This window comes from Alosa sapidissima, chromosome 15 (assembly GCF_018492685.1).
Source record: "Alosa sapidissima isolate fAloSap1 chromosome 15, fAloSap1.pri, whole genome shotgun sequence".
Taxonomy (NCBI): Eukaryota; Metazoa; Chordata; class Actinopteri; order Clupeiformes; family Clupeidae; genus Alosa; species Alosa sapidissima.
Window position 1 is genome coordinate 2393759 of NC_055971.1, and position 20286 is coordinate 2414044.

At 39.9% G+C, this 20286-nt stretch overlaps 1 protein-coding gene across 4 annotated transcripts in view; it reads left to right on the forward strand.

The window, feature by feature from the left end:
* Window positions 1-13736, forward strand: part of trmt9b (tRNA methyltransferase 9B) — a 33720-nt gene extending 19984 nt beyond the window's left edge. For all 4 annotated transcript variants that reach the window (XM_042062995.1, XM_042062997.1, XM_042062996.1 and 1 more), the window contains 4 exons: window positions 1180-1251; window positions 2309-2509; window positions 2693-2866; window positions 12603-13736. In XM_042062995.1, coding sequence (XP_041918929.1) covers window positions 2356-2509; window positions 2693-2866; window positions 12603-13555 — 1281 coding nt within the window. In that variant the 5' untranslated portion in view covers window positions 1180-1251; window positions 2309-2355 and the 3' untranslated portion in view covers window positions 13556-13736. The remainder of the gene's footprint in view (window positions 1-1179; window positions 1252-2308; window positions 2510-2692; window positions 2867-12602) is intronic.
* Window positions 13737-20286: the final 6550 nt, after the last annotated feature.

Genomic DNA, 20286 nt, shown 5'->3' on the forward strand with positions numbered 1-20286 from the left:
GTTTTTGATAGCTGTTGAAAACGGCATGGAACTGACAGAGATGTTTTTGTTTATAAATACATAATAAATAAATAAATAACATTATGCTGATACCTTTTGCTTTTCCCAAATACAATGTAGCCTACAGGTGTAAGTGACCTTTCATCAATCCAGTTGCAATGAATGAACTGTGATGAACTGCCCTACTTGTGATTGTTTAGAGATTTTAAAGGTTTTATAACAATGCTACATCTTCTTTGGCTATTCTACAATCTATTCACCTTTTCAGCACCAGTAGGCTACTTTCTGTGCAGCCGCACACACACACTCAGGCATGCCAAACAAGCATACACAAAAGTTTCAAGAGTGGGGGATGGAGTAAAATATGGAGACAAATTGAAGTGTGATTTATTTTCGCGGAATGGATGTACAGGACTGAGCGGTGGTCATATTTTGTACCGCTATGCGGTACATCTAGTTAATGGATGGTTTAATGGTTGTGTGATTGCATGTTTAGGCTTTGGTGAATAATGTTCAATCAGATGCTTAACGGTAGTGTTTATTAACATGCTTCGTCGTGTACGGAATCAAGCAAATTACTTGGGGACCGGTTTTTCTTAGTTCATAGATCAAGTTAGTCACTCACTGCACAAATATTATTGTTACGTTAATAATGTTGTCATTATAGATTCATATTTTACATCAATGTCATTGATCATGTGTGTTTACATTGGTGTGGTTGGAGGATGGTGACCATTCAGATTCAGATTCAAGATCTTGTCACATATTGTCAATATCATTTGGTTGACTGTACTTCCTACAATTGTTACATAATGTCTGTTTTTGCAATTCAGTGAGAATTCAAGTAGAGCATGTTCTAGACCTAGAAGGAGTAAAAGTGCAAGCTAGGTTATTGTGTGTTTTGTAGGGATGTTCTGTTTACCCACATTTTAACCTTGAATATTGGGATTGTCATATATGGAATGTAAGAATGTATCCCTATGGCAGGGAGGAATGAGCTTGTTAGTACATTCCTGTTTGCCTTTCAGTGTAGTGCTTGGTTTAGTATGAGGTGGTATTTAGAGAGAAAGCATACAGATCATATTTGTGATGACACTGTAGGAGGCAGTCATATTTTTCTGTGTCTCTCTCTTAATGTGACTGACAGGCTCTGCCTATCATTTGCCTTTTGCCCCACAGGTTCACACGGAGCATCCAGGCTATCACAGCTGGCAGATCAGGTTCAACATAGCCATGTGAAGTGTGTCACAGGTATTTTGTGTACATTGATTTGAAAGGAAGCAAGTCAATGTGGTTGTGGTTATGATTAGATGTAATTCTGTAACAACCAAATGAATGTGTAATTTTCATGTAATTCTGAACATGATACCTAAACTTACTGGAAAACTGAGAAGAGGAACTGGTCTAACAACAACCTTGGGTTTATTTGTGGATGATAATGAGTGTACATTTTCATTTGGGACCAAAGTGGCATGCATTGAGTAAGGCCAGAATATGCATTTACAACTAAATAGCATATATCATAGCCTTTTGGGGCAACTTAGCAATGTCAAAAGAATTTTGGACATAGGACCTCATTTTGAAGTTAGCAAGTGTGATATTTATCAGTGGAGACCGTTATCAACATGTTTCCTTCTAGTTGCAGAGTTCGCAAGTCATCAGTATGTGTTAGCCTGCCACTAAAAACAGTCTTACCCACTCCACAGTACACCCGAGGCAAATAAATTATAACGCCAGACTATCAATGTAAATGTCTGTGTTGATAGTTTTATTTCTAACATTATTCTATTCTTGCATTTGCAATAATATTCCACATTGTGGCTTAATGCAAATTCATACATATTTTTACTTGATTTAAGGATTTTAACACAATTATTCCAATTAGCTCCTCAGAATGTTCACTATGTGATTTTGTGCTCTGGGCAGGGAACCTAGTAAGTATATCAAGAATAGCCTTTGTCACCAAATATATTGCTGAAACAGTTAACAAGCTAGCTATCACAGTGTTGCCCTTAAATGAGAAATCTAGCTACAGCGCTTCACTCTGGGGGCATGTACATGGGCATGTACATTTTATTTTCATACCAACAGTACTCAGTGACCTTGAGAAACAGAGATCTATATGAAAACTCGCCGGATTTCTTCTTTAAGGAATAAAGCATGAAGCCCTAAAGGTTGTTCTTGAGTGTTTGACAGTCTGACCTAAAAAAAATGTTGTGTTCCATCAGCATAGATTGTCTTTGGGCTAGTGTTATCGATGTGATGTTGTCTTATTGTATAGCTATCTCACTCTTGTTTTTCTACACAGATGTGGTTGTTCAGGGCTGATTTGTGAAAGTGGCAGGAGAGAGCGTGATGGAAGACGCAGCCTGTCAGCTTGAGAGAGACCATGTGCACAATGTTTATGAGAAGATTGCACCTTACTTCAATGACAGTCGTTACAAAGCCTGGCCTAGAGTGCGTCAGTTTCTTCTGGAACTGGAGCCAGGTAGTATTGTGGCTGATGTGGGTAAGTCAGTTCTCTCCATTTTCAACCAAATTTTGTCTGAAGCCTTCTTGTTAAAAATGTTGGGCACAAGACATTCCCAGTTTCATGTTTGAGGAGGTGGGATTGGGGGTGCCCATTAAAATGAAACAAAATGCATCAGAAATACAGTGTAATCAAAACCCACATTTTACCTCCCCCTGTTAGGCTGTGGTAATGGCAAGTATCTCCACATTAATGAAAATGTCTTCAAGCTGGGGTGTGACGTATGCCGCCCACTTGTGGAATCTGCCTGGAACCAAGGATATGAGGTTCAGCTCTGCGATAGCTTGCGCCTTCCCTACCGTGATGGCTGTTTTGATGCCATTCTTTCCATAGCAGGTATCATTCTCTTTAAGAATGCTGCACTCTGCCTCATACTCAAATCCTTCATTCACATTCATCAGTCACATGTTTAAAATGTTTCATGAAAATTTCATGTTGTATTCAAAAAGCAGGCTCAAGAAAACTTTACAGCTTAGATGTGAATATGGCATACACACACCTAACATCATATACAATGCCCACACAGCATGCACATACAACATTCCACACACATACAATACAACAAAGCACACACCATGTAGAGACATACACATGCAACATACTATGCATACATACCTCATGGAGCCAATTTGCATTCGTAAAGAACAATAAATAATGCCTGATGGATAAGCAATAAATAAATAAGTGTTTTTTTTTATATAAAAAATAAAACAGTCCTGAGTTCAATTGATGCAGGCACAAAACTTGACATAGCTCTCTTAGGGCCCTATTTTACACCCGGCGCAACGCGGCTTGTTCTTATCTCACACCCAATTCAGTGATTCTTTTTTCGCGCGCCACTTTAATTAAACATTGCGCCCAGGGGTGTGTCAATTGTCAAACGAAACAAATGTGGTCTGGTGCTTGATCCGAAAATCACTGTCTTACACCCTCTGAAAATGATTACGCCCCTGACCAAGAAACACCTGGTCTAAAGCGAAAGGCACATAGAAAACACTGCTGAAAACGCACTGTCACGAGATGTAAGCAGCTCTTAGCAACAAGTCCCAAACAACTCGTCTGCAGGATAAATATCCATAGCGAAAAGTGCATATAAAGCACTGCTGAAAACGCACTGTCAGTTTAACAATAAACAGCAATGCTAATCCGAGGTACCTGTCTAGTTTTATTCAATAAATATATTGTTTTTATAGATGTTAGTGTCATGCGCTATCAAGAGCTTCCATGTACTATGCATGTTTGTCAACATTACAGGTACCCTACAATTTTTGCACAACTTGGTGGAAAGGTGTAGCACAGGCTAAGAAAAATCCATTCACTTCTGGAGCTGGTCCTACTCAGAGGAAACTTAAAAGTATTTCCTATATTGTAGCCTATTAGCTCGCAACAACAGCGAAAATTAAACTTGGAAACTACGGGCTGTATTTTGCACACTGGCGCATGGCGTAAAACTCGTTTTTCACCCGGCGCGAAGTTAATTCCTTATTTTGCACGTTTAATTTTTAAACAATGCGCCCAGGGGTGTGGCAATTAACAACTTAGGGAGTGGCTTAGCGCATTGTCTAAGAATCGCTATTGTACACCTGGTCAGAGGTCTATGGCAAGTTGTTTATATGTTATTTTAAGAGCGCATTGTCAACGGTCATATTGGCGGGTGCACCTATCATCCATGAACGCACACCAGCGCACGTCCAAGCAAAACATTACAAATTGCACGATTACAATAGGAAACATAATTAGAATAAAGATATAACGAAATACTGTACATCTCATAATGAGTAGTTATTCACCATCAGTTGCAAATTGGTAATGACATTTAAAAGTGATTAGGGGAGAGGCGAGAGACACGTATGGAGCACAGCTGAAGATGCACTGTCATGAGATATAAGAAACTCCTCTGCAGGATAAATGCTGTTTTATTCAGTCTTTTGAGCGATATTAGGGTAAGTGTTACTTTTTCCAGCCTATGTTTTCGATGGTAACCCATTGTCAGTCAATAGTGAAAGTAACTGCATATAACTGTATTGTCGTTGACTGACACCATGGTGAAGTTAGTTTCACTTTGCCAATGAGTTCAAATAATAGAGGAGTGCAAATGCGTGAAGGTTATGCTAGGTTTTAGTAAAGCATGGTTTAGTGAAATTCCATACGGTCTCGCAAGCAGCCTCCTTCAAATGCACCGTTGAATGTCAAAATACCGATGCATTTTTTTGACATTGCCTTTGCGCCGTTAAAGGGAATGACAGATGTCATTCTCATTGGTTTAAATGATGTTACACCCCAAACACACCCATGACTGATGTAAAAACCTAGGAACACCTTGTTGCGCCATGCGTTCAACGTTTGATAACGAAAACCCTCCCAATGTGGACTGGACACATCCTACTAAATTTGAATAAGTTTCTGACGAAGGACGATGCGCTTTTGACTGTCATGATAGGGCCCTACATTAGCGAATAGAGAAAATTAAACTCTCCACGGAGACTGCATTAGATGCGTACTCAATCGCGATTCAATGCAGGTTAAAAGCAGCGACTGGTACAGTACTGATAAAGGTAAATGGGATTAAAGCAATTTTGCAAATGTGGGGACTAAGGATGTAATGAGAACCGATACTTGTGATACCTTTAGATTCTAAAATGAAAAAACACAGACTATGGCCATATTTTTGTAGCACCGCAAGCATCGGTGCTGCGACTCTTCCCGAGTGTTCCAGTCGATGCTTAAATTTAGAAGTAGTAGGTCATAAATAAGTGGAGGTACACATGGCATAACAAAACCATCTATGATTTAAAATGAGCTTTTTGTTTCTCGCTTCTCTTACCGGGACGGTAGTCCCAATGTTGCAAGGTTGGTTTTCTGCCTGGGGACGCTAGGGGGAGAGGGGAAAGTCACCATTTTCACCGGAACAGGTCATTTAACCATCCAAGTTATTTCTAAACGGGTTTATTAAGTTGATATAGTCGCCAAGTTCCCTTTAATTTCTGTCAGAAACCAATAGGCTAAGTGTTTTCTCCATTGTCGACTCCATTGTGAACTATGTTCAAGCAGTGACATGTGGTTTATTGCATGGAGTAACGTGACGTGAGTTAGACAGAAGATGGGCCTGTCTTTAGTAGCCTATTCCTGAATCCTGTCCCTCTCAAATCAGGTTAGATGGTGTGATTAACAACTACAATAAAGAAAAAAAAATCTAAGTCTAAGGTATGAGCTACACCAGGCGCGTAACTGAAGCGTTCCGTTCGCGACGCGTAAAATCCATTTTAGATGAATGGTCTATTTTTTTCGAACGTACGCCCCACTGTCACATCTGGTGTAGCTACTTCCATTGATTATAATGGAAGCTAATGTTGCAGCAGACGCAACGCGAACGGAACGCTTCAGTTACGCGCCTGGTGTAGCTCAGCCCTAAGTCAAAAAAAATAGCCAAAGAGCCATTGTGTTGTGTTGTCAAGATTTTTGAAAGATTGTAGTCTTTTAACTAATCCCAAGAATCTTTCCCAAATCCTGTCAAAGTTGTTTGGTGTAACAAGGCAATTATATGTAATATGTGTTCTACTGTATGTATGTGTGTGTCAACAGTATGTGCTGTTTGAAGTTGCGCTGCTTGCTGTAAAAGGGAATGACAGATGTAATTCTCATTGGTTTAAAGGATCTTACGCCCAAAACACACCCATGACTGATAAAGAAACATAAGAACAACCCTTTTATGCCCAGCGTTTCATCACAAAATCATGCCATATAAACTTTGTACCTCTGACAAATAGGGCCCAGTAATGGCAATGTAGTGAGTGTGTGATGTCCAAGGCTATTTGTGTTCCATTTAGTGTAGCCCGTCTGTTGTACTGTACATGCTGATAAATGATCCCTGCTCCAATCCAATTATTTTACAGCTCATTGGTAAAGTTTTGTTTAATGAGTTGCAAGGAAAATAGGATAGTGCCCCAAGCCAGGCTGAGATATTGAAAGTAACTAGAAAAGCATTTCCTGAAGGAAATACAGATCTGCAGAGACCACATCCTTGATGGCCACCTTCTTGTTGTCCCATAGAAGGGGTTCAGCTCATCAGGCAAGGAGGTGTCAGTAATGGGGGGGGGGGTTAGTAGTTTTGTAATCTGTGATGGCCTGAATGCCTTGCCACATCAGAGTTCAGGAAGTCAGAGTTGTTCTTGAAGTGATCCTTAATCCTTAGCCAGTGGTTGTGTTTGGCCTTTTTGCTGCCTCTTTTCAGGTTAGCCCTGAATGAGCTACAGACCTGAGCATCACCTGATCTGAATGCAATGTCTTGTACTTTCAGCAGGAGTCTGACCTCACTGTTCAACCATGGCTTCTGATTAAGGAAAGTGGTAATCTGTTTAAGGGTGGTGACACTGTTGATGTTGGAGTTTATACAGGTCAGAATGGAGAAAGCATATGAATCAATGTCCGTGTGGGAGTCATGGGTGGCCTGAGTTGCAAACACGTTGCATTCATGTTTTTCTATTGTGTTAATTTTCAGCTTTTTCATTTAAATTGTTGGTAGAAATTTGAAATGAATGGCCCCAGCCGAGGCGCGACTGGCCTGCACCGTACGCCGGCGCCCCGGGTTCGATTCCCGCCCCGTGGTTCTTTCCCACACCGACTCTCTCTCCCACTTTCCTGTCTCATTCAAGGCATAAAAAAGAAATTTGAAATGAAGCAAAAATAAAAAAAGATGGCACAACATGATTAGAAAGATTATTTATTTATTTATTAATTAATTAATTAATTAATTAAGGCCACATACCGCCTGTGAGCTAAACTGTTACACTTATCTTTAATATCATTGTAATTGGTGATGTGTAGGTCTAATTGAGTGCCTGTCACCTAAAGAATGGAAGCCTTGCTTGCATCTCACGGTTTAGGCTAGTGGTAAAAAGTTGTGCATAGTGCATAAGGATATGTGGATTCAATTAATTTTGTCATTAGTTAAAATAAATGTTCAAAAACCGTATTCTTAATCTTATTTCATTGAAGACATAAGTGTCATAAGTGTCAGTGATCATTTCTAGATCTATGATCTCTAACTGGATAGTTAGTTAGAATATTCTAATATTCTGCACTGCTGCTGAATGAATGTAGGGAAAACACTAGAACTTATGAGAGGGGCCGAATCTTTGTCACAACTGGGTGTGGCTTCAGCACACTCAGCAGACCTACCTACAGCATTTGAGAGCGGAGTATACCAGACATTTTTGAAACCTCATTTAGACTTATCTGACATCTGTGGTGTGACAAATTCAGAACCCATGTGTTTTTGGTTTAAAAAGCCCCTGTGGCTCCATCTGGTGGTAGGTGAAGGTGACAGAAGTCCTCAGAAAGCCATGCTCTTATTACCAACCAGTAACATGATGCCTACAACAAACTGTGTGGTGCACAGATAGAGTTCCCTCCACTACTTTAAACTATCAAAAACATGCTGCTTTGGATGAATATCTAACGTTAGCTTTATTCTAGCCATTTTTTTCACTGAGGAATTTGGAAAATTGCAGTAAGTTGGTAAAGGACATCTGAAATGAGAGCTCACTGAAGAAATTGGCACATATTTATTTGTCTGTGGGCACTTTTACTTCAAGTGTTTACTATTTTAACTAGTGCTGTCAGTTAAACGCGTTATTAACGGTGTCAATTTTTTTATCTTTATTTTTGTGTAACAAACTTTGTAGTTTTTTCACATGCTGTTGCAACAACTAGTAACGTTAGAACAACTACAACACCACACTGGATCTAGCTAGACCATGCTGCATGTACACGCCCCCTTTTAGGGGAAAGGGAGCTGTTTGGATAATGGTAACCTATGCTGCATCAAAGTGGGGAGCGAAAAGGGCTTATACTTACTAAATCTTGAAACAAACATGAATAAAAGGCACAAAATAAGGTTGGTGTAAGAGTTATCTGTGTGTTTATGGGATTAATGTGACCATTATGTTCCTATTTTCTGCTCTTTCCAGTTTATAGCCTAGCCTACTAACAGGAGTGTCACGAATGTAGGCACAGTCAAACTGCCCGTGGCTGACTATAAGTTCGGCAAGCTTAACTTTACATGTCATAACATCAACTAAACATAAGTGACACATTCATTCTATCACTTGTAATATGAACGTAGCCTTTTTCCTACAACTAGGTGAGATAATTGGCTATGTCTGTTATACTGAAGTTCCACAGTTAGCTAGCTAGCAAGCTAACCGTTTTACATGGGATATGGTAAGTCAGGGATGCAAACGGCGCGCCTTTTGGCGGATGCCGCCTTTTTCACGGCTGTCTGGGGGACTTGTGTGAATCGTGCAGATCCGATGAGTTTTTCTTTTTTTTTGGGGGGGGGCAGGGGTTGAAGTGTCTGATTATAATTTCATCAAAGTTAATTCTGTATTAAAATGACTAAATAAACACATAGCCTACTGTTACAGTCCATGAAACATAGGAAGTGTAAGACAACACTAAATCAAAAAGCTGCGCACCATTATCTGACTGCCAAGGGGCTGCACTTCACTGCAAGGATTTAACGTTACATCCATCAGTCCGGGATCCAGTAATTTTGTGTCGTGCCTGGTCTTTTTTGCAAGAAAAGTAAGGTTAACCATATTTGATGTCTTCTAATAAGATCATTTCTACCATTTGCATTGTGTAATGGTTAGGTTGTCCTAATGTGTCATTACAGTCTTTACAATAATTATGCCAGGTTAGTGTAGCACACTAGCGCTACATTTTACATGACTAGCAAAAATACAGTTGGATTTTTTTTTTAACCTTGTTTGTTGCGTCAGTCAGTTTAGTAGACTAGTATTCCGGACAGACTAGCAGTATTTTATCCTGTAGCCTAATATTTAAGTAGCAGCCTAACGTTATATCCAACTCTACCCCCTTTCCAATGTGTAGCCTAATGGTAACGTACTTGTGCTAGTTTTAGGCTAGCAGCTTGTTGACGTCTAGTAGCCTAATGAGCCGCTGGTCTAGGCTTTTTCGCAAATGCAACCCGAAGTGACAAGTGACGAACTGACTTATTTTCAATGACACCACCACATAAGGGCGAGAAACTGATGTGTGGGCTTATCCTAACAGACAGACCGCACTACTGTTGATACATTTTAACTGTACATTTTCGTGCAGAAGAACGTTATTTTGGGGCGCATTGAGAAAGGGGGCAGAGTGAAGTGAACTATTTTGCACTCTGTTATGATACTGTCAGGTCTAGGGTAACACTATGGCTAATATATGCAACTTTTCATTTGCAGAATGAGAATTTGATGAGAGTGAGGCACTAACAGTTAAGAAAGTGGATGAGGGTTGTAAAACAAAGTGGAACTGGTCTTGGTTACAGCAGGGATGGATTACTGCGCGGGCCTACCGGGGTCAGGGGGCCCTGAAGCCCAAGCCTTTGCATGGAATCATTGCCTCAATATCAACAAATCAGGATGTAGGCTATGAATATGATTGAATTTAGTATTGGCCATCCCCAAAATGCACCAGAATACAGGAAATCACATCAGAAAAATTAAAAATGTTCTGGGGGAGGACCCCCAAACCCCCCCTCCCACATATACGGCAATAAGTGGGGGGCCCTTAATACATCTGGGCCCAGGGCCCCGAAAATTCATAATCCGCCCATGGGTTACAGGTTGAAACAGAGATTGAGGTCAAGACAGCCAAACACAAATTCAAAATGTCAGACTTTTAAAAAAAGGGACATGCCAAATTTTCCAGCGTTGTCTCAGTATTCTTTACTTTTAAGAATTTCCAAGGAACTGGGACAGTGTATTTTCAAATAAAGAACATTTTTGTGTGAATAGGGTGAGCCCTGGATGGCAGAGGTGGTGGCAAAATGTAATTATATGATATTTCCTGCGGGGGCGTGGGCTTCGATAATCTCACTCCTTTTTGACCATACCTCTGTTTGCATCCCTGGGTAAGTGTAGCTACTGTATGTGCTGAATGGGTTGTAATGTACATAGTTTCGACATGAGTAAGTTGCATACACATAATTCTTCATAACTGCCCTGTTAGTAAAATGATTGAATGGCCTGTAAATTAATAACTAGATGTAACATCAAGGTGTGATTAGGCTAGCTGTCTTTGGAATCAATGATATATAATAATGTTAACTTGTTTTCCGCTAAAATGGGGCGTGATGCAGATTAAATGTAGCCTATCTTTATTATGCGCCTTTAGTAGGCTACGTAAAGGCATGCTGCACATACTTGTTTGGGCTTACAAGCCGGCCAAAGAGTAGATTCGTATAATAAACACCAACACAGTTCTGAACTCCCGGTCAGCTGAATGGTGTTTTAAATTGCTGTGGACAGCGATGCCGACATGAGTGTGATGCACTCTGCTTTCGACATTCATTTACTGTACATTAGATTTCATTCTTTTCAATACAACCAGCATCACACTTTGCCGCAGTGTAAATCACGATTCAGTTATATTTGGTCAACGCCGCTCCATAAAATCCATTGTTCATCCAGTGTTTGCGTGTTAAAAACTTCGGCGCTGATGTGTGTGGCAAGTGACAGTGCACCATAGACTGTAAGCCTATAAAATGGCAGTGCACTCATGTCGAAAAGTTCCTTATTTTCAACTAAACTCAAAGATAATGAATATAGTATTTTATGTTTGTTATGCCCTTTATTAGCTATATTTCTGAAGAATATATTGTGTTGCCTCAGGTCTGCTGCACATCTTTTGAAATTTGATTTGAAATAATCAAATAGACCTACGTCTTAAAGTTAAGTTAATGAAGTAACTTGCTTTGCTTTCATTTGAATCCCAATCAAGATACGCAATAATTGCTTTATATTGTTAATATGGACTCCTGGAAAGTTCAGCAATGCAAAATAATAGAATTTTAATCATGCGATAAAATATGTGATTAATCGTGATTCACTATAGGAATTCAGCGATTAATCGTGATCAAAAATTTTAATCGTTTGACAGCACTAATTTTAACTTGATTGAATGAAGTCAAATCCTCACAAAGCAATTATCTGCCATATGCCATCTGTAGAAGTAAGAGTGAAGATGTTGAGTTGTTTGGTATCGTTAGGTAATGGTGAAACAGGGTAACAGGGTAACAATTAATACCTTACCCAAGGCATATTGTTTATATGACAAACTCATAACCATCTAGTATCTAGTATTTTGGGGAACGCTACAAACACTGAACTGCTATCACTTTCACTAGCATCCGTAATGACTGTTGACATGCTGAGTTGCAGATTAATTGGCTTTTAAGACAAGACATGCCAACTGTGTCTTATAATCCCTGCTCTAGACTACTCTGAAGGCGATGGACCATACCTGTCAACACTCCCGTTTTTCCCGGGTTTCTCCCGTATTTCAAGGTCATCTCCCAGCACCCTCCCGTTTTGTTATTTCTCCCGGAAAACTCCCGTAATTTGCATGGCCATCAAACTTCATTTTAAAATCATTGATCCATTCAGGTTGCCAGATTGTGTATGAAATACACGATCACTTAGTTTCACATACACGATCACTTAGTTTCAATCTCAACCGTTTTGTCATAGGCTAAAACCTGGCAACCCAAAACCCAAATAAGGAAGCTGGTGCCGACTGCGCAGCCTGAGTCTCGTCGTAAGCAAGCGACGAGACATATACATATACAATTTTAATCAAAAACTATATAAACCATAAACCCCACCATAAACTACAAATGACAAACAATTGTTCAAAGCAAATCAGATATAGCAGATATATCAGGCCTACTCTGGCATTACCAGTATTATTAGTTTATACATTGTGCAGTAGGCCTAAACCTCTATGCTTATGAATGACCTCACTAATGAGCTCCATTACTTTTGACATCAGATCCTGCTTATGTTTGCTGCCCATCAGCAGCTGGATAAAGTTCAGTGATGGAATTTAAGGAGAAAATCGATTATAATAAAAAACTTGATTTTCATTTTAAAATCGATTTTTTTGCCCAGCCCTATGTACTGTAGGCCTATTTTTTTATACATACCTTATCATGAATCATGCTGTTGTCATAATCATGGATTATGTCTAATGCTAGACCATTTGTTTGTTTCTTTTCCTGTAGTCATTCATCACTTTTCCACCAAAGAGAGGCGTATTCGCGCAATAAAGGAGATGGCTCGTACACTACGGATGGGAGGACGCATGATGATCTACGTGTGGGCCATGGAGCAGAAGAGACGGAAGTTTGAAAAGCAGGACATCTTTGTACCCTGGAACCCCAACCTGCCATCCTGTCCTAATTGTGACCAAATCATTAGCAGATGCAGAGCTCAGGGAGAGGGTTTGGAATGTGGTAGCCATAACAGTGATTGGTGTGAAAAGCACAGGAAAGTGAAGAGCACATCCTCCATGTTGGATGAAGAAGAGTCTCCCGTTTCCACCCAACCTCGAACACAGAGATTATGGTTTTTCTCCAGGTCTTTAGACTCAGTATTGGACTTCAGAAGCCTCACTGTTTCTCAATCCAATTCACGAGAACTCAATGCAGAATGCCCCCCAAATGAAGAGAGGGATGGTGATGGTGCCAGGTCTGTCTCTTGGAGCAGGGGAGGAAACTTCATAAGGCAGGTTTCTAGTCTCTTCTCTTCAAGGAGCAGTCTAGAGGAAGACATCTTTGGCTCTGTTACAGATCTCTGTGCAGACCAAAGGTCAACAGAAAAGAATAATGATGGTTCTGCTATGACACAATCTGTCTCCTTAGTCCAAGAGTGTTCATCCATGCCACTACCTGACCTAGTGTCTTACCAAAAAGATATGCAATTTGAGGAAGGGGAGGGAAGTTGCCACAAGAGGCAAGAGAACAGAGATCCCTTGCAGAAACTAGAAGACAGTACAAGGTGTGTGGAAACCTATTGTAAGTCAGAGGGAGGAGAGAAGTTAATGCGGTACTACCATGTCTTCAGACATGGGGAACTGACTGAGCTAATTGAAAATAATGTTGAGGAGCTTCACATTCTGCAGACCTTCTTAGATCATGCAAACTGGTGTGTGGTTGCAGAAAAGGTGAAAGCTTAAAAAAGAAACATTTTAAAATGTTTTAGTGATGACAATTCCAGATGTGGATTTTTTAGTGTTTCATTCTGGCTACTACTTGGAAGGATGAAAAATGAACTGTTTTAAGACTTAAAGGTGCCATGTGTAATGTCCGCCAAAAAATCAATTCATACTCCACATTCCATAAAAAATGGGGGCAGTATACCTCCAGAAAGTAAGATGGTCTACCCTAGAGTAACAACCGGGAAACGTGTCTTGCAGTTTGGCTGGCGGTTATGTTGCCCGCATACTGCCTCCCATGACCGAAACTGGTATTATGACACCTGTCGGGCTAGTAATTTAGCATGCTAATTCAGGTTGATATATCTGCAGCACTATACCTTGTCATTTTTTTAATGACATCATCGCCCTTATTTCTTCTCATTCTTTTGATGCGTGTAGCTCATTTTTTGGATATTTTTACCTCAATTCTTACACACAGAGAAGTCTTTAAAAGCTGATTCCATCAAACCTTTGAGCTTGTTATTGTCTAGCTAACACTGTCCTTTGTTCTGCCTGCCTCATAACTGATATAGCACATATTAAATGTTCAGCACAAACACCAGATATTTTAATGTTAATATCACTGTACAACAAGATCTGAAACATTATCTGTAATATGAGATGTATAGAAGATTCTAGACATCCAAACAAATGTGAACGTTTTAATTTATCTGGACACCACTATTTCTTTGATCTAATTTCCATGAATACCTCAAATGCTGAGACATGTAATCTCAGTCAGTATGTTTGCATACCTGTAAAGTATCAAGGTCATGGTTCAACATGATTTATATTTTATATTGATTTCAAGCCATTTAAAATAAAACCAGGAACATTAGCCTTGACTCTTAGTTAATGTATTTATTCCATGTTATTGAACACTGGTTATCAATCTTGATGAGAGTTTTAAACCTATACATTACCATTACATGTGTAAAATAGGCTAAATATTAGAATAGGAAATTTGAACTTTGCAGTCAATTCTTACACAATAATAAATATGGCAAAGTCTAATTTGCAAGATTTGTTTTATGAAAACATAAACATGGTTTACAAATATGTATTTGTCATTTATCATTAAAAAAGTGATTCTAAATTAATCAAGAACATTTTCATGTTTTCGCCTGCATGATGAAACTCACAATCACAGCCCATATTCATTCCAGACCTAAAAACACAATGGCAGCTTTACTGCATGTCAAGAGAAAAGGATGCTGTTCACTATTTAAACACATGGTGCTACTCATTACTGTTGAATGGATATTTTCCTGCCACGTCAGTGACTTATTCCTGTTCATCTTTGTTGCTGCCCTGTGGACAATTGAGTGGCGGAGTGCTACCCTGCTGGAAAAAAAAAACAGCCTGACCAGCTAAAGGTGGTTTGCTTGATGACCAGCTCAGGGGTGATAGTAGAAAAAAATCCTGAGCCTGAACTTTTTTTCCCTTGGAGGTAAGTGGGCCCCTAAACCAAGATATATGTCCTGATCAACATAATTGTCAAGCAGGATCCAGGGGTGTGCTCCCCTGGGAGAAGATTTTGATAAATAGTCCCTTAGATGATAGATTCTGGTGACTTGTGGATATAAATGGACATCATACAGACATGAGATGAACAAACCCAATACTAGCCTATATTACAGTAGCATCTTTGTGTAGAGCACCAGAGCTCCTGAGCCTGGTAGGCCTGTTCATTAATCCATTAACCCTGCTTTTAACTAGTCACTTACCTGTATAATTATTGCTTGTATAGCATACTGAGACTACAGATCCTACATCCATACCAACAGGGGCGGAGCCAAAGGGGTGGCCGGGGGGGCACTGGACCCCTCTGAAATCTGATTGGACCCCCCAGGTGCCACCCCAGATGATTGACATATCACGGCACCGGCACCGCACGTCTTGTTGAAAAGAGCCTGTTGCATTTTGTAATCGGTTGACTGCTATATCCCTCCTGTGCAGTAGCTGGCGCTATGTATTACAAAGAGTTGTCATTCACACTGTCCACCAGCAAGCATTATACAGAGAAGGAGAAGAAGAGAGTCAAACGCTTACAGAGAATATTGCGACAGGGAGGATGTTTTGCACAGGACAGCAGCAGCCTACTTGACGGACAGTGAAATACACGTTCTAAGGTAAGTTTTCTTTTGTAAATAATCATTGTTTCAAGTCACTTTTATGTTAAGTTAGGAGAACGTTTTCTGTAGTTTAATTTTTCTGTGATATGTTCCCCTACAAGCCACGAGTAGCCTATCAAGGTAACGTTAACATTACGTTAGTAGCCTAGCTACATCTCATGTCGCCTGTAGCAGCTAACTGTTAGTATCAGCCAACATGCATTTCACATCAGATTGTTATGTAGCATAGTCATATACATACCGTGTTTTCCGGACTATAAGGAGTATGAGTCGCATCTATTTAGAAACTTCTTTCTCAAAATCCAAGACCAAAGAACAGACAGACTAGTCTACTGTATGACTTCAACGAGGTGATCTTTAGTTTCGTTCTGCTTACAGTATCTCACTGCCACTTGCAACGCCTTTGAATGCAATCCGCTGCCGTTTACTGGCAATGCTACAGCGGACTTAAACTGCCACTTCGTGGCGATAAGTAGTAGCCTAATACATTTAACGCAGCTGCGTTAATCACTGAAAGTGCGGATGAAGTGGCCACTTCTAAATGGGACCCACTGTAGGCTATGTGGCAACACAGCCAATGCATTTTTTCAAATGTGCTTCATAAACATACAATACTGCACTACAAAAACGCAAAGATCTGAATTATACTTCTCCCTTCACCTGAATAATGAAGGTGAAAGGAAGTTATTAAGCCTTAATGGTGTTTCCTAAAGGGGGTATTGTTAAACCTGCTACTACTAATACTACAAATACAACATGAAGAAAGTCAAGGACATGCATGTCAGCTTCCTCTCATCCCAGTGTTAAAGTAAATCTGGTCTTAAATGAAAATGTATGGCTGTGTTATTTCTTTTTTGTGGGATGTCCAATTTATATGTAGAAATGCACATTTGCAAAGGTGACTTAGTATGTTGTCATAAAAGTGGCTCTCCTTTTGATCTTGCACTGCCAATGTGGCTGTTGTGAAAAAAATAGTGAGGATCGCTGGCCTAAAGCGTCTGGCATATGATTCTGATAATGCGTGCGCTTGTGTCATTTAATCATAACAGTCTGCATAATCTTTGCAGCCAACCTCTTCTGAACTTGTGATAGTTTGTCACTTAATTACTGCCATGACTAGGCCCTACACACTGTTCTACAAGTTTAGTTTGGTAATCAGATTGTTCCTCTGGTCATGGTTAAAACAAACTGCACTACTTCATGTCATGTCAGTTCATGTCAAAATGGGGTCAGATTGTTTAGAAATTATGTTTTTTTTATTATTATTATTATTTATTTACATACATACATTTACAAAACTGTAACTGATGAAGTATCTCAAAAATGAAAGCATTTAATATGTCATTAAACTTATATCCGTGCATAAAATAGTACAGCAGAGAACAGGGGTGTTTTCCTCCCAAACCAAGTTCTAAATTCCAACCAGATCTGACAGGCAACCATATCAGCTTTCATTGGACCTAATATTTGGAAATTGTGAAGTTCTCACACTTGTACTTAAGCTATTTTGGCTTTGCTGGAATTTGGAAAGTACCTTGAACAATGCTCTGATTTCTTTGTCTCTTTCTCTGCTTAGATTGCCGTTGGACTGACAAGTGGTCTACACTTCTGACTCAGTGAGGAGAAAGTAATCACTTGTGTCTTTGTTAGTTTTGGGGTGCTGTGTGAGTGTCTGTCTGTCTGTCTGTGTGTTTCTGTGTTAGTTTTGGGGTGCTATGTGGGTGTCTTTTTTTCACACTGCATCTTGAGTTGGGGCCCATGGCTTTCTCCTAGGTGTGAGAGTATGGTTCATTTAGTGATTCTTCCTAGTATGCCCAGCTTTGTGTGTGTGTGTGTGTGTGTCTGTCTTTCTAAGTTGAAGTGCACAATTTAAGAAGCAAACACTATGTGACAGAATCCTGAAAAGAATCACATCTGGGACTTAATTACTGTCATGACTAGGGCCTACACTGTTCTACAAGTTTAGTTTGGTAATCAGACTGTTCCTCTGGTCATGGTTAAAAAATCATGTCATATCAGTTCATGTCAAAATGAGGTCAAATTGTTTTGAATTTGTTTTTTATTATTATTTATTTACATATTGTACGTTTTGTATTAACATTGTTAATAAACTGTAGATTTTATACACAAATCTCCTGTGTGCTTAAGATGTACTTCATGAAAACATTTCAACATTTACAGATTTTGATTGCAATTGATTGTGTTTCTTGAACATTCATTGTTGTAGTCTGTGGACCCCCTGAAATAGCTTTGGCCACCCTCTGGCCACCCCAAGGGTAAAAGTCTAGCTCCGCCACTGCATACCAAGAAAGGTCAGTGGGTGGCAATTATAATACTCAAAAGTAAACTAGGAATTGATTAGTAGCCTAACCATTAACTGAAGGGAATTAATAAGGAGACTTTCATTTTTCTGCAAAATATGCACAATTTATTTTAAACATGTTATTATTAAGTTTGTCGGACAGATTTGTTTTAAAGGGATATTCCACCATTTGGGGAATTACAATCATTTTCCTTTGAGTTGGCGATACCACATTTAGCTCCAGCCAGCATAGATCATTGAATATGATTCCCTGAATTCCCTGATGTCATCGGTGCAATAGATTGCACTCACGTTGCCTTACGAGCACCCCATGTGAATGAGTATGCCTATGTTAATAGGAAGAACATCCATTCAATTAACGTGCAGGTCATTTGCAATGTTTGTATGACAATTGTGAACGCTGTTGCACGATGGCCAGGGTCGACGCACGACTCATTAACTTAATTTCAGTGTGGGGAACCATTTAGAGGCTGGAGCAGGCAGAGATGGCTGGCTTCTAGGTAAACACTTTTTATATTTTACTTTCTCGTTTCTTGCTTTAAAACGCATGAGATAACCAAATTACCTCTACACCATTAGGTGACAGAAGTTATCCTCTGAAGCCATGGCTTCTCACCCCCGTGGCGCACCCACAGATACCCAAAGAAGCCCACTTCAACACCGCCCATGCCCAAGCGCGGTCTACAGTATAATGGAACGGTCGGTATGCTAAAGGGAAGGTGGCTGTGTTTGGATGCATCGGGAGGGAAGGGAGATGCGCATGGACCGAGATGATCACCCTCCCCTACCTGCTGAATTGAACAACCATGCCACTGCTCTAATGAGAAGACAGCAGTTGATTCACCGTCTAAACCGACAGGTAAATGTTGGTTAAATTATAAGAATGAGAGACGTTATAGGTGATATGATAAGAATGAAAACTACACATTTTTATTTTCCCCAATTTTTTTTCGCATGCACTCTACCAAAGCGGACAGCGTTTGGTTTATGTGAAAAAGAGCCTGTCGTAGGCCTACCAGCCGAAGTTCGGCAAAAACCTCTCCAACAGAATTATTTAACTCTGTTTGTGACTGTAGGACGGCCTCGGATAGTACCCGTGCGGAGTAGCCTGAAGAGGATGCTGGTGAAGGCCGGGGAGATCCGGGAGGGTGAACATGCGATGTTGATGTTGCTGCTGCTGCCACCTGTTAGGAGAGGTGTCTCCCATGGCCCACTTTTCTTTGAATTGGTTGTTCATCTGTATTATATGGACGTGCTCTATTACGACAATATTGTAATTGCATTGCATGTAAATGCAATGAACTATTATCGCTGTTCTTCTTAATATTATTCTTCTTCTTCCGACACCGACAGAGTAGACACAGCATTGGCTGCTGGTAACAGGAAATGCAGCCGCTATAGTTGCAGCAGAAGAAACAAGATGCCAGAGCAATGTGCTGCATATTCCTGCTTAAATCGGTGGACCATCGCAAACAGGGCTCGGGGGATTACTTTTCACAAGTAAGATTTAGCATTATCGTACTATTGGTTGTATTTTGTGAATGCAATATTACCAGAGAGTTGAAAAGGAGCAAGGATCTTTGTTATTACTGTATGTAAATCGTAGCCAGCTAGCTATACTTGCTAGGTGTTCAGGTGTTCACCCGGCTATGAACTGATACTTGATAAGTCATATTCCATAACACTGACTTACATTACAACTGACACAAGAATGCTATTGTAGAAATTAATATTACTAGTATAACATTGGCCGGTGAATTTTACACAAGTGGTACAGACTGTAGCCTATTATTGGGCAGTTGCTACTTGTAGCTTAGCTAGTAATTAGTGTGTTGGTGGTAGCTTCACTATTTCCTGAATAAAGTAACTTTTCAATAGCTTAACTTTTTTATATGAAGTAGCTTGGCCAAACAAGCTACACTTTTCTTGTCATGTGAAATTAGCACAATTTAAAGTAGCTTCCTATGTAGTGAACTAGCCTACTGCTGTGTTTGTGTTACTAAGCTTGCTACATTTGACTGGGGTGGTAGTTTTGTGTAGTGGAGTTTTATTCATGGCAGAGTAACTGATAGTTTAGCTAACTACAATTTCCAAGTAGCTTGCCCAACACTGTAATATTCACATGTAATTCACCCTAACAAAAATAAAATGCATCTCAAATCCCTTTTCATTAATTTATTTTATATCCTCCAGAACTGCCTTGCTCAAGGACTACCACGAATGAACTGAACGGTCTCCTCACACCCCTGGAA